Source organism: Mercenaria mercenaria, chromosome 9 (assembly GCF_021730395.1).
Source record: "Mercenaria mercenaria strain notata chromosome 9, MADL_Memer_1, whole genome shotgun sequence".
Classification (NCBI taxonomy): Eukaryota; Metazoa; Mollusca; class Bivalvia; order Venerida; family Veneridae; genus Mercenaria; species Mercenaria mercenaria.
In genome coordinates this window covers 65,620,099-65,634,066 of record NC_069369.1, presented here as the reverse complement: position 1 = coordinate 65,634,066, position 13,968 = coordinate 65,620,099, and the positions used below count along the sequence as shown (strand labels likewise).

Here is a 13,968-nt window from a genome sequence, read left to right as displayed (position 1 = left end):
TAATACCATAGGCATTCTTACCTATCATTTCCACTCCAAGCACATTCAAACTTGTCAAATATACAGTCATTCTCATACAATGAACACAATTTACTACGTAGGTACTCGTGCACTTGAAATGTCTCTATAGGTTTAGAATCCATCTGCAGGTCCCAGACCTTCACAGATAAATAGTCACGTGTCACCATGTAACGACCATTATGACTAAATTTAACATCCGATATACTAGATATAATCTCTGAGAAAAAACTTCTATTTGTAGGGTCCTCCGGCTCTTCAAACACTGAAAACAGAAAACAAAAGCATAAGCAAGTTGATATCTTTAGTATCTTATTTTCACTTTGGGTACTATTTAGAACAATATCTATATGAATATAATGGGAAATTTATAAATAGCTATTAAGCCATTATCAATTTATCACAGAGATCATAAATCTCCTTTTAAGGTCCATGATATGATACTGCTATATAACTTCGAATGCAGCTGTTTGCAGTTAACGGGGCAAAAATGGCAAATTGTCCATCTTGCACAGGACCTACACTTTACTATTCCTGCATTTATCATTGCACACTGACTATATAAAATCAATGCACACAAATGTCTAAGCAGGTTAACAATATACTAATCTGTTTCAGTTTGCACTATACTTATTGATCATACCTGTATTTTAAAATTGGGCTACTTCTAAAGTTCAAATGCCAGTGTTTGCAGTTAACGGGGCAAAATGACAAACTGTCTATCTTGCACAGGACCTACACTTTACTATTCCTGCATTTATCATTGCACACCAACTATATACAATCAATGTACACAAATGTCTAAACAGGGTACTTCTTTGTTTTGGGTTTAACGCTGTTTTTCAACAGTATTTCAGTTACGTAACAACGGGCAGTTAACCGAACCAGTGTCCCTGGATTCTGTGCCCAGTACAACCCTGTTCTCCACAAGTAACTGCCAACCTCCCCACATGAATCAAAGGTTGAGGCACAATGTCTTCTGCAGCATTTTTGCTATACTGAATAAAGTTAGTCAGGTTCAACATTACATTAACTTTCTAACAAGACCACAATAAGGTACAAATCATCTTTCATGTAAATATATATCTTTGAACCTATATAAATTCTTCAATACTATCTCAGCTTCATGGCACATTTTGTATCCGATTACAAATTGAATTGTCTGAATAAATGCAGCAAACTAAGAAAGTGCTCATTTATTAAACTGCAATGACAATTAGCATGACTAAAGCTATATTTGCACAAGAATGTAGCCACAGTGTCATGTAGGCATGGTAGTGCTAGAAACAGTGATGTCATATATAATCAGTCATTCATGGCAGTTCAATAACTGGTTCTTGTTCCCGTATTTGGTTCCTGGCCTGGGTGACAGAATTATGCCCAATATAATTTTGTTACTATTCATACTAAGGTATATAATAAGTTACAAACATCAGACTAGCATTTGGTTGAGAGATATACTTACATTTCTTGAGAAAAATTTAGCGATGTTTGCAGTTAACGGGGCTAAAATGGCAAACTGTCCATCTTGCACAGGACCTACACTTTACTATTCCTGCATTTATCATTGCACACTGACTAAATAAAATCAATGTACACAAATGTCTAAACAGGTTACAAGTATATGTACTTTATAACATACTTTTCTGTTCCAATTTGCACTATACTTCTTCATCATGTCTATACTTTGAGCTATTTCAAAGTTCAAATGCCAGTGTTTGCAGTTAATGGGGCAAAATGGCAAACTGTCCATCTTGCACAGGACCTACACTTTACTTTTCCTGCATTTATCACTGCACACTGACTAAATAAAATCAATGCACACAAATGTCTAAACAGGTAACAACATACTAATCTGTTGCAATTTGCACTTTACTTTTTGATCATACCTGTATTTTAAAACTGGGCTATTTCTAAAGTTCAAATGCCAGTGTTTGCAGTTAATGGGGCAAAATGGCAAACTGTCCATCTTGCACAGGACCTACACTTTACTTTTCCTGCATTTATCATTGCACACTGACTATATACAATCAATGCACACAAATGTCTAAACAGGGTAAACAACTTCATTTTGACAATTCAGTCACGCAGCTGTTACAATTCCTGTCGATTTAAAACTGAATCACAAAACATCCTATTCTGACCAAATATTTTAAGAATGATACGAAGACTTAATTAACTTTTGAAAAAAAAACAAAGAAACCACAAGTTTATACCTATTCATTTAAGCTAGGCTACATGAGAAAGCTTTTTCCTTTATTTTATTACTATTGGCTATGATCAGACTATACCAATTAGGGAAGGACTTCTGAATAGCGTCAGACTCCAGACTTAAGATAGACTACAGACTAGGAATGGAGACCTGAACAGTGCAAGTTCATGGGTGAAAGTATGGAATATTGAAAATCCTGAAAAATTTGCTTGGGGCTTGGGGGCCGCTAGGGGGGCCAAGCCCCCCGGAAGCTTCTGAGAATTAGTGATTTTGAACGCTTAGAACAGCCATATTCTTCCCTTATATGTGTGCCAAAAATTTACTTATTATATTGCACAAAATGCATGATTTTCAGTTAACAGTAACTTTTCTAAGTCAAGGACTTGTTTCAACAATATACCCTCAACATATTTTTGTAAGATTCAGACTGAAACTACCTGAAAATTCTAGCAACATTTTTGTTTTTTCATGCCACCATATTTTAATGTTTTGGCACAACATTCACAAAATGCAGACCCTGCAATATCCGGTTTTCGTAGCCAAAGACCCCATCCATCACCATCAGTGTCACATTCAGATAGCCAAGCCCATCTCCATTTGTTACCATGTTTGCTTTCTAAGTCCTAAGTATTGTACGCTGGCGGTAAAAACATTATTTTTCACGCACTAACCCGTGCAGCCCTAATTACGGCGTGTTAATCCCCGAAAGAAATCTTGATCTTCCTCCTGTTCCTCGTGGAAAGATTGATACTTTGGAGATAAAAAGCGTGCAAACCGTAGAAATCAAGACATGCGTGTGTAAGTCCGTGCAAACTTTGACGCGGCAACTTTTAGGCGCACGTGAAAGTCATGAAAAACGTGAGTGAATAGTTATATAAACGGTCCTCTAAAATGATGTTTTAAAACGAACAGTTGAAGTAAATTTCGGTACGTAACGGGATCGAGTAATCATCACTGCAGTATTTTTTATAAAAGTGACTTTTCCGTGGTTGACGCTTGTTTTATAATTGGAACTCTTTACAAGGTGTGTATAATAAAATCCAGACATCACGAAAGTTGCCAAAAATGGCCGGACATTCGGTCCTGCATTGCCGGGACCAACATAATATATGAAACAAACAGGAATCTTGCTTCCTTTTATCAGTATGCAGCTGTTAATTATTTTTCTTGTATCCTATCTGATCTAGATTGCTTTGGATTCGAAAATCCCGAAAAATAATTATCAACCCACCCCTGTTTAAAGCGGAAAAAACATTAACAATTATCGGTAAATATTCTGTTGATAAAATAAGTACTGGCCTTGTTTTCGTCATCAGTTAAAACCCCCTTAAAGAGCTTAAAGAAGTGTGCGGTATCACGGCATCTGAAGTGGAGATCAAAGTTGCCCGAGACTGTCATGGCATTACGTCATGTTTTCGCGCCATGTGACACATCACTATCTGATCGTACCGCCTCGGTTCTTTAAAACAGTAAAAAAGTATCTTCTTTAATTTTTTTTTAAAGCGAATGTGCAATATCCCGTATAAACTGACAGGTAAATGTGTCAAACGATAAGTGACCTATTTGCCCTAAATTTATTTACATTATTGTTTGAGAAGAATATCTCACATAGTGTCGTGTCAAAAATACATCTACAAATATTCATTTACTTATCAAACTTATTTAAAACCACAGCGACATCATACCGCTTTATTTTAAAACCATATTTCTATTTACGTTCACGAGGTCACGTAACCTATTCTGCCGCATTACACAGAAATCTGTTTGCCAAAAATTGTTTTACTCATGTATTGAAATAGCTGCCGCTTTTTTATTATTTAAGATTTTTTAATTCTGTTTTTTGTACTTTCTTGTCAAAAGTCTGAATTTTATGACCATAGAATGTAGTATTTATTTACTTTTAGAAATAAATAAATATTTAAGATCGCGCTGTTTGAAATTTTACAAATAAATGTATGAAAATTCGATCGTTTTTATAGACTTTTGCCAACATTTCTGTCGATATCTTATTAAAATCGTTATAGAATTCAAACTGTATTACTTCTCAAGCGGTGTTGAAAATTTGAAGCGATTATATTAAACAAGAGGACCATGATGGTCCTGAATCGCTCACCTGTCCCCACATGACCCAGTTTTGAACTGAGTATGACGTCGTTTTTTTCTATTATTTGACATAGTGACCTAGTATTTCAGCTCATGTGACCCAGCTTTGAACTTGACCTGGATATCGAGATAAAAATTCTGACCAAGTTTCATGAAGATCCATTGAAAAATATGGCCTCTAAAGAGGTCACAAGGTTTTTCTATTATCTGACCTAATGACCTAGTTTTTGAAGGCACTTGACCCACTTTCGAACTTGACCTAGATACCATCAAGGTGAACATTCTCACCAATTTTCATGAAGATCTCATTAAAAGTGTGGCCTCTAGAGAGGTCACAAGGTTTTCTATTTTTAGACCTAATGACCTAGTTTTTGACCACACGTCATCCACTTTCAAACATGACCAAGATATCATCAAGGTGAACATTCTGACTAATTTTCATGAAGATCCATTGAAAAATAAGGCCTCTAGAGAGGTCACAAGGTTTTTCTATTTTTAGACCTAATGACCTAGTTTTTGAAGCATGTGACCCACTTTCAAACTTGACCTAGATATCATCAAAGTGAACATTCAGACCAACTTTCATGAAGATCCATGGAAAAATATGGCCTCTAGAGAGGTCACAAGGTTTTTCTATTTTTAGACCTAATGACCTAGTTTTGGACCGCAAGTGACCCAGTTTCGAACTTGACCTAGATATCATCAAGATGAACGTTCTGACTAAATTTCATAAATATCCATTGAAAAATATGGCTTCTAGGGAGGTCACAAGGTTTTTCCATTTTTAGACCTACTGACCTAGTTTTTGATCGCACATGACCCACTTTCGAACACGGCCTAGATATCACCAAGATTAACATTCTGACTAATTTTCATGAAGATCCATTGAAAAATATGGCCTCTAGGGAGGTCACAAGGTTTTTCTATTTTTAGACCTACTGACCTAGTTTTTGAGCGCACGTGACCCAGTTTCGAACTTGACCTAGATATCATCAAGATGAACATTCTGACCAATTTTCATGAAGATCAATTGAAAAATGTGGCCTCTAGGGAGGTCACAAGGTTTTTCTATTTTTAGACCTACTGACCTAGTTTTTGACCGCACATGACCCAGTTTCCAACTTGACCTAGATATCATCAAGATGAACATTCTGACCAATTTTCATGAAGACCCATTGAAAAATATGGCCTCTAGAGAGGTCACAAGGTTTTTCTATTTTTAGACCTACTGACCTAATTTTGGATAGCACGTGACCCAGTTTCAAACTTGACCTAGATATCATCAAGATGAACATTCAGATTAACTTTCATACAGATCCCATGAAAAATATGGCCTCTAGAGAGGTCACAAGGTTTTTCTATTATTTGACCTACTGACCTAGTTTTTGATGGCACGTGACCCAGTTTCAAACTTGACTTAGATATCATCAAGTTGAACATTCTGACTAATTTTCATGAAGATCCATTGAAAAGTATGGCCTCTAGAGAGGTCACAAGGTTTTTCTATTTTTAGACCTACTGACCTAGTTTTTGACCGCAGTTGACCCAGTTTCGAACTTGACCTAGATATCATCAAGATGAACATTCTGACCACTTTTCATAAAGATCCCATGAAAAATGTGACCTCTAGAATGGTCACAAGCAAAAGTTTACGCACGCACGCACGGACGCACGCACGACGGACGCTGCGCGATCACAAAAGCTCACACTGTCACTTTGTGACATGTGAGCTAAAAATGAATGCACTACGCGCGTTTTTTGTGTACGTGTCGATAAACAAAAGTAACGGCGATCTGGCCTAAATTAGATATTATTATTACGATAGGTCGCACGTGTTCGTGGATAAATTACTGGTATGACGTTTTGATATCTTTACGATTCACGGGTAAATTCCAGTCAAACCAGGTTATTTTTAGGGATGTAATTTCTGCATTTGGTAAAGTTACGAGGTAAAATCCACGCGTCCGATCGGATGAGCATACAGAGAGGTCCACTCGTCCCTATCCCGACTTTAACCCACCAATACTCGTATAAGACATAACTCGCAATAAACGAGGCGGCTACATGTGCATGCAAGAAATCGAGAAATGCATGCTGCAGATTCTGACGCGCGGGAACATTTCGGCGCATGTAAAATTTATGAAAAACGTAACAGCTGTTTTCATTGAAGTACAGCGCCTATGCGGGCCAATCAAAATTGTCGTTACATATTGACGATATGCGAGATGCGCTGCAAACGGCAAATATGATAAACAGAGTCGATTGTGTTTGTCGCTGATCGACTGATTTTTCAAGCTTTGTTGATTGATGACACAATACCAACACCCCCCCTCCCCCCGAATTTAGACGATTTGGAAAAACGAAAAACGATCCCGGCCGAGATGGAAAATCCGGAACTTCCGGAGTATTCCTGAAAACTTTCACCCATGCAAGTTAAAGAACCAATACCTTAAGTTATCCTGGATAATCTTCCACAATGTTTTTCTATTGATATGAATGAGTTTTTAGTACAGGTAACTTCTACCACCCTTACAACTTCATTTTGTTTTACAAGTAGGAGAACTATGGGTATACTTACATTTGGCATGTTTGTCACACAAAGCTTGTTCACGCATATCACAGAGACGTATAGTTCCCTTACTGCTACTGTAAACAAACAGGTTACACTCAGTGGGATGGAATTCGGCAGCTGTAATCACCTCTGTAAGCTCCTCCATATTGGCTGGCTTTATATCTACTATATCTGTTACAAGGTTAAGGAATTTATTCCCACTCAAAGACCTTTAGACATATATTAATTCATAATTTTCTATATACCTTTGCAATGAAGACCCAATATTTGTAGAAATGTTTAACAAAACTTAAAGCCCCAAACTGCTGTAACTGTTGTCATGAAAATATAAACCCGTATTTAGAGATTACATGCCGCTAAAACTTCTCCTTTTGTGTTTTCTCTGACCCTGGTGACGGCACATGAAAGTTTTACGGCCATGTAATTCATAATTATGACAACTGCAGGATGAAAAATAAAGGCTCAACAATTTTACTTTTCACCAGTTTCATGCTAGAACAGCACTCAGCATCCGCAGAATCCCTCCAGAAGTGCTGATGGGATATGGCCTCAACTAATCCCCTGGGACTGACGGAACAATTCTCACTACACAAAATATCACAAGACAAATTTAGCTATACAGAATATACAAGGCAAGGGACTTCGATCAACTTTCTCAAGAAATGCAAATATAAGGGATACTGAAACTCTGATTAGTGACTTCTAAATGCCAAAGATTAATGCGCAGGTCATCAGCTGACAGGTACGTTTCTTGGTCACTGTTCACTGAGATTGAGTTGATGTGATAGGTGTGAGCATTGGCAAAAATACGTCGTGGACTTGCTTCAACCAGTAGCTCCATTGGTTTGAAGCTGGGTACCCGTAATGATGTAATAGAAGTTGGATCACGCAAGAGACCAGCATCATCCTTCAAGTTATAACCTTCAGGTCTCTTGTCTCTCTCGGTTACTTTCCATAACTTCACTGTTTTATCTGGAATAGAAATAAGTCATGATATAATCGAAACTACTACGTCAGCATCTGAACACAATAACAGTTCACATTACGTCCATTTCTCCTCTACTACCATTACCTTAAAATAATTATAAATATTACACTTTATTCCTATGTGGTTCTTCCTGAATCTGTTTTTAGTTTGTTTCTTTGTTTCGTTGGCTGACACTCTCTGATCTCTTGCCAGCTTCAACAATGAAATTGCCCCTCTCAGCAATTCAGGTACTTGTAGGCACCTGGGTATCAACCAAATGCAAGCTAACTGTATGACATCCCTCGCATGGAAAGATTCTCCATCCAATGCAGGGTTTCAAATGATGTAGGATACTTAATTTAGGTCAGCAGCTTCAGAGCCAAGTGGTCTCAGAGAAGATTTTCATGGCTTGGAAGATGTTTGGTACAGGGTAACCCAATAAACATTGCTGCCATTGAACCTTCAGAAAAGAGGAGAAACTTTTTGTTTTTCATATAGCCATACAGGGTTCTCGGAAACGCCGAAATCGGCGTCCCTGTACGCATAATTGGTCCCGGTATACGCGTGTTTATTGCAGCTTGGGAGTCCCCGGACGCACGTTTCTGCAGTAAGACGCAATGAAAATTAATTGATTACGTAAACCTGCGAATACACAAGGTTTGACTCGAAAACAAAATATGTGGGCGGAGTTACTCGCTTGTCACCGATAGGCGCGTATAGCCAATCAGCGTTGCCCGTTTCCACTACACCGCGAGATAGCATGTGTATGATCAACTCGAATATACATGTGATTGTCGGCATGATTGCATAGGTGACAATTTCTAATTGTTTACGACGGATTACGTAGTATTTGAAGTAACTTCGATTGTTTTCTCACGTACTAATTACCAAGCAGTTTTCAAGATGTTTTTTTTTTTTTAGAAAATGTGATAATTACGCTTAATTATGAATGTCCAAGTAATTTTAAGATGCTGTCGATGTCGGTCTTAGTAACGTGATTATTTTTTTGCAAAATCGCTGATGTTACTGAAGTAGCATTTATCAATATGTTGATCATAGACATACTGTGCATTCTTAATGTATTTTAGACCGAATGTTTTAACGTTATGCTCTTAATAAGCATTAAAATATAAGAATAATTGTTCATATATTTTCTTTTCACTGTATGTTTATATACGTTTCCATTCTGAAATAAAAAGGTTAAGAAAAAGTTATCACGAGGCATTTTGTCCAACTTGATATTTTCACAAGGGGGATTTTGTCCACCTTGATAATTTCACAGGAGGATTTCGTCCAGGAAGACCAAAAACATCAGGGATGGGGGGGGGGGGGGGGGGGGAGGTTGTCCAACATTAATTTTTGACTACATTTTACTTATTTTACCTTTACCTTTTTATCTCATCTTAACAATATTTCGGTGAAGAATTGTGATTACAAAATGTCTGTCGGTCTACATTTAATCTGACAGTACAAATTAGAGGCCTGTGTTTTGACGAAAAGTCTAGTCAGTAGTTGGGACTGCAACTTTTTCAGCTTTGGGAGTCCCAGGACTGCAACTTGAAATTGCTAGTGAAAACCCTGCCATATAAAATAATCTAGCCCCACTCCCTGGTGGCCATGCTTTTTGACAAAACCATGATTTTAAGGAATTTAGAAGAGCACCACTTAAAGAACACAGCTTTGAAATTACTTGAAAAGGAACCTGCAGTTTCAGATCAGTTTCCAATGCAACCATATCGAGAAAACTAGCTCAGCCCGCTTTGGGGCCATGTTTTTTTTATCGAAACAGAATGATTTTATGGAATTGGTAAAGAGCCACCAAAGGAACATTTCTGTAAAATTATCTCAAAATGGTAGTAAGTTTCTTTTAAAGATTTTAAAGTTTTTCCTTTCGGATTTGAAGGAATTTGAAAAGGGGACACTCCAAGGCACGTTTCTGTGAAGTTTTGTTGAAACTTGAGCATAGAGGTTTTGGAGATGTTCTTTATGGAAACTGTGGAGGACTGACAGACCAATGACGGGCATCCAACTATCCTTAAAGCTCACCATGAACACTTTGTACTTGGGTGAGCTAAAAAGTTAGGGCCACTTAAGAATTCAAACTTCAAATGGGGAAAAAAACTAGAGGGCTGTACAATTAAGCTTGAATCTTTATGGAAGACAATCCCTAAGCAATGAAGTGTGAACAAACCATTGGTAGACAACAGAAAGTTTGCTGGGTTGCTTCTCTTCAACCATCTGATCTTGTTGATTTTTTCCTCTATTTCTAAGCTCTTCAAATAATCAAACTCTGGTTCGTGACTTTGGAATGTGCTGTACACGTTGTATTCCCCACGGGCACCGGTAAACTGTGGATTACCCTGAAATAAAAAGGCAAAACCATGGATTTCCAGAAGTTAACAACAGTTCTGTTACAGATTGATGCTAACTGATGAGTCCAGGGATAAGAATTAACACTCCACCATGGTTCATGCTATGTAGTAGTGTACAGTCACACTTACCATATCTAATGATGCAATAGGAGAGATCGCCTTGACATCACACATCAACACCTGTTTATCTGGTGGTGGGCAAAACAAAATATTTTTACATCGTTTGTGTATGGGATCGGAATTTTTAATTTTTAATAACTTTTTCATTCATTTATGGATTTTAAAAATTCAGAAAGTTTTGAAATGCTTACGATGTTCATATTTTCTTATTCAAATATCTTTTGAAAATGAATTACCGTTTTAAATGACATATGATTTTAATAGCAACGTAGCGATGCTCCAAACTTTTAGAAAAAACACTGTAAGTTAAGCGTTCATAATTAATGCATTGTATTTCGAAATAATAATTAGAAGTTATCAATAAATTGCTTGTTTTATATCTTTTCCATTGATCAAAAAAATTATTGATATTATTCATGTTTTAAGAAAATTTAAGCAGTTAGAAAAACATCACTGTTAACAAAAAACATAGTCGCTCGGCGTCTGCCCACCCGATCTTGGTCTTATCAGTTCTAAAAATAGAATATACAACGGATTTGTGTACAAACACGATCTCTCCTAGACTTATTCTTTTTAAATTTGTGTTTCGAATGGTTTCACAAAATCAGTTTACCTGTCCATAAAACATCATTACTATAAACAAGAGCTGTCTCTTGTTGGCACACTGTTTGAAGGTTGTAGGTAAAACATTTTTTATTGGAGCAGAAATATTTTGTCCAAATATGGGGGGGGGGGGGGGGGGGGGGGGGGGGGGGGGGGGAGAAACGGCTTGTAATGTACATTGTTACACTGCACATCACCTCATCATCACCTGCCTTTATTCCAAGTTTCAAGTCAATACCTTGACCTACCACCCTAGTTCATGTACTCTGCACATTGTCTCACCATCACCTACCTTCATCCAAAGTTTGAAGTCAAATTTCTTCAACAGTTAAGTTATGCTCTGGACATGAAATATGATAAGACAGTTTTGACTATTTAGCTCAATTTGTGACCTAGAGAGCTGGTTAAAACCCTCAGCACATTGTCTCATCGCCATCAACCTAATATGCCAAGTTTCAAGTCAATACCTTTAATTGTTATAAAGTTATGCTCTGGACACAAATTATGACAAGACGCATGGAGAGACAGACGCATGCACCATCACATAATAAGTATGTTTTTTCAAAAATGGCAGCAGGGGTGGCAAATTCAATTGTCCGTATTGTCCAGGTTGTCCCAAAGCTTGTACGGACAAGTGAAATTTGACCAGAATTTACTATATAACTATCATACGGACAAGTACAAAATAGCAACTGACAAAAACGAACAAGCAAGTCAAAATCAGATTTTGCCACCCCTGATAATGGGTGTAAAAATTACTATAAAAGGGCATAACTTTGCCCAAATACAATGCAGAGTTATGGGACATGCACATTTCACCATGTTTTATTCATCTTAAAAACTGACAAAGTTTCAATTCAATATATCTGCATGTCTTTGTCACACTAGCGTAAACTTTCACTATGTGCAAGTACAGCAAGTTTCAACTAAATATCTGACGTAACCAGCGGACTTCATAAAAAAACTTTAACCCACGCCAGACACCGATGCCAGGGCAAGTGCAATAGCCCTCCTTATTCTTAGTGGAGATAAAACAAGAGCTGTCGGAGGACAGCAACACTCGACTATTCAACAGCCTTGTCGCTTGAATGAATACGAGTCGAAAAAGGGGCATAATTTAGTAAACAAGAGCTGTCTGTAAGAGAGCCAAGCTCGACTATTCGAAGTATTGTCCCAGAAGCAGGAAAATATTACCCAAAAAGGTTAGGCATAAAAAAAAAATATGTTTGTTTCCTGTAACATGCTGAAAACAAGAGCACCGCCTTGCGGGTGCTGACGCTCATCTGATTTTTTTTTTGTGTAATAGAAATATTGTCCTACCCATGATTTTCTAAGTCTAAAAAGGGCCATCATTCTTGCAAAAAGCAGGATAGAGTTATGTTTCTTGATGTTCAGTGTCCACTTATGATGGTGAAAAACTGTTGCAAGTTTTAAAGCAATAGCTTTGATAGTTTATGAGAAAAGTTGACTTAAACATAATACTCAACCAAGAAAATGATTTTCTAAGTCCAAAAGGGGCAATAATTATTGCAAAAAGCAGGATGGAGTTATGTTGCTTGCTGTACAGGGTCAGCTTATGATGGTGAACAAGTGTTGCAAGTTTCAAAGCAATAGCTTTGATAGTTTAAGAGAAAAAGTTGACCTAAACATAAAACTTAACCAAGAAATCTGATATTTTCTAAGTCCAAAAGGGGCCATAAATCTTGCAAAAATCAGGATGGAGTCATGTTTCTTGCTGTTACAGGGTCAACTTATGATGGTGAACAAGTGTTGCAAGTTTTAAAGCAATAGCTTTGACAGTTTAGGAGAAAAGCTGACCTAAACATAAAACTTAACCAAGAAAACTGATTTTCTAAGTCCAAAAGGGGCAATAATCTTGCAAAAAGCAAGATGGAGTTATGTTTCTTGATGTACAGGGTCTGCTTATGATGGTGAACAAGTATTCCAAGTTTCAAAGCAATAGCTTTGATAGTTTAGGAGAAAAGTTGACCTAAACATAAAACTTAACCAAGAAATCTGATATTTTCTAAGTACAAAAGGGGCCATAAATCTTGCAAAAATCAAGATGGAGTTATGTTTCTTGCTATACAGGGTCAGCTTATGATGGTGAACAAGTATTCCAAGTTTCAAAGCAATAGCTTTGATAGTTTAGGAGAAAAGCTGACCTAAACATAAAACTTAACCAGGCAACGCCGACGCCGACGCCGACAACCGCTCAAGTGATGACAATAACTCATCATTTTTTTTCAAAACATCAGATGAGCTAAAAATGGGGGTCGGTAGGTAGGGAATTTTTTTTTTTTTTTAATTTTTTTTTTAGTAGGTGTCAGAACATTTCAGTGTTTAGTAACCTTATTATCGCCAATTAACTGCCTAATCAGGCCTCAACCTCAACTTTTTTCAACAGTTGCCAGCAGGTTCACCAACTGCTAAAATCTAGTTGACCTGCTCAGACTTTAGTGGACCTCCAATTTTATCTCATAAATTGTGATGCTGTAGACGTCATAACTTCATATGACTCAAAGAAACAGGACTTATTTCTAAATAATTAAAAATGGAAGACTGTAGCAATCTGTTATCCCGAAAAATAATTATTTTGAAAAGTGTCCCAAAATATGGACACAATCAGCACCAGTGTTGAAAGTGAAAAAAAAAACAAAACATCAACAATAATCGGTAATCATTCTGATGATAAACTAAGTAATTGGCCTCGTTTTCATCATCAATTAACACCCCCTCAAAGAGCTAAAAGAAGTATGTCGGTTATTGTGGCATCTGCAGTGGAGATCAAAGCGGTATAGTTTCCACGAGATTGTCATTGCATTACGTCATGTTTTCACGCCATGTGACACATCGCTGTCTGATCGTACTTTCTCGATTCCTTTAATTGTTGAGAAGAAATCAGTAAAAAAGTTTTTCTTTAATTTTTAAAAGCGAATGTGCAATATCCCGAATAAACTGACATGTAAAGGTGTCAGACGTGAACGATGCTGACCTATTT

At 37.1% G+C, this 13,968-nt stretch overlaps 1 protein-coding gene across 4 annotated transcripts in view; it reads right to left on the bottom strand.

Annotated features, from left to right (window-relative positions):
* The window catches only part of LOC123547328 (serine/threonine-protein phosphatase 2A 55 kDa regulatory subunit B alpha isoform-like), a 48,474-nt gene that overhangs the window by 7,732 nt on the left and 26,774 nt on the right, over positions 1-13,968 (bottom strand). For all 4 annotated transcript variants that reach the window (XM_045334342.2, XM_045334341.2, XM_045334340.2 and 1 more), the window contains 4 exons: positions 10,064-10,232; positions 7,587-7,877; positions 6,912-7,076; positions 22-283 (listed from right to left, as the gene is read on the bottom strand). In XM_045334342.2, the coding sequence (XP_045190277.2) occupies positions 22-283; positions 6,912-7,076; positions 7,587-7,877; positions 10,064-10,232 (887 nt within the window). The remainder of the gene's footprint in view (positions 1-21; positions 284-6,911; positions 7,077-7,586; positions 7,878-10,063; positions 10,233-13,968) is intronic.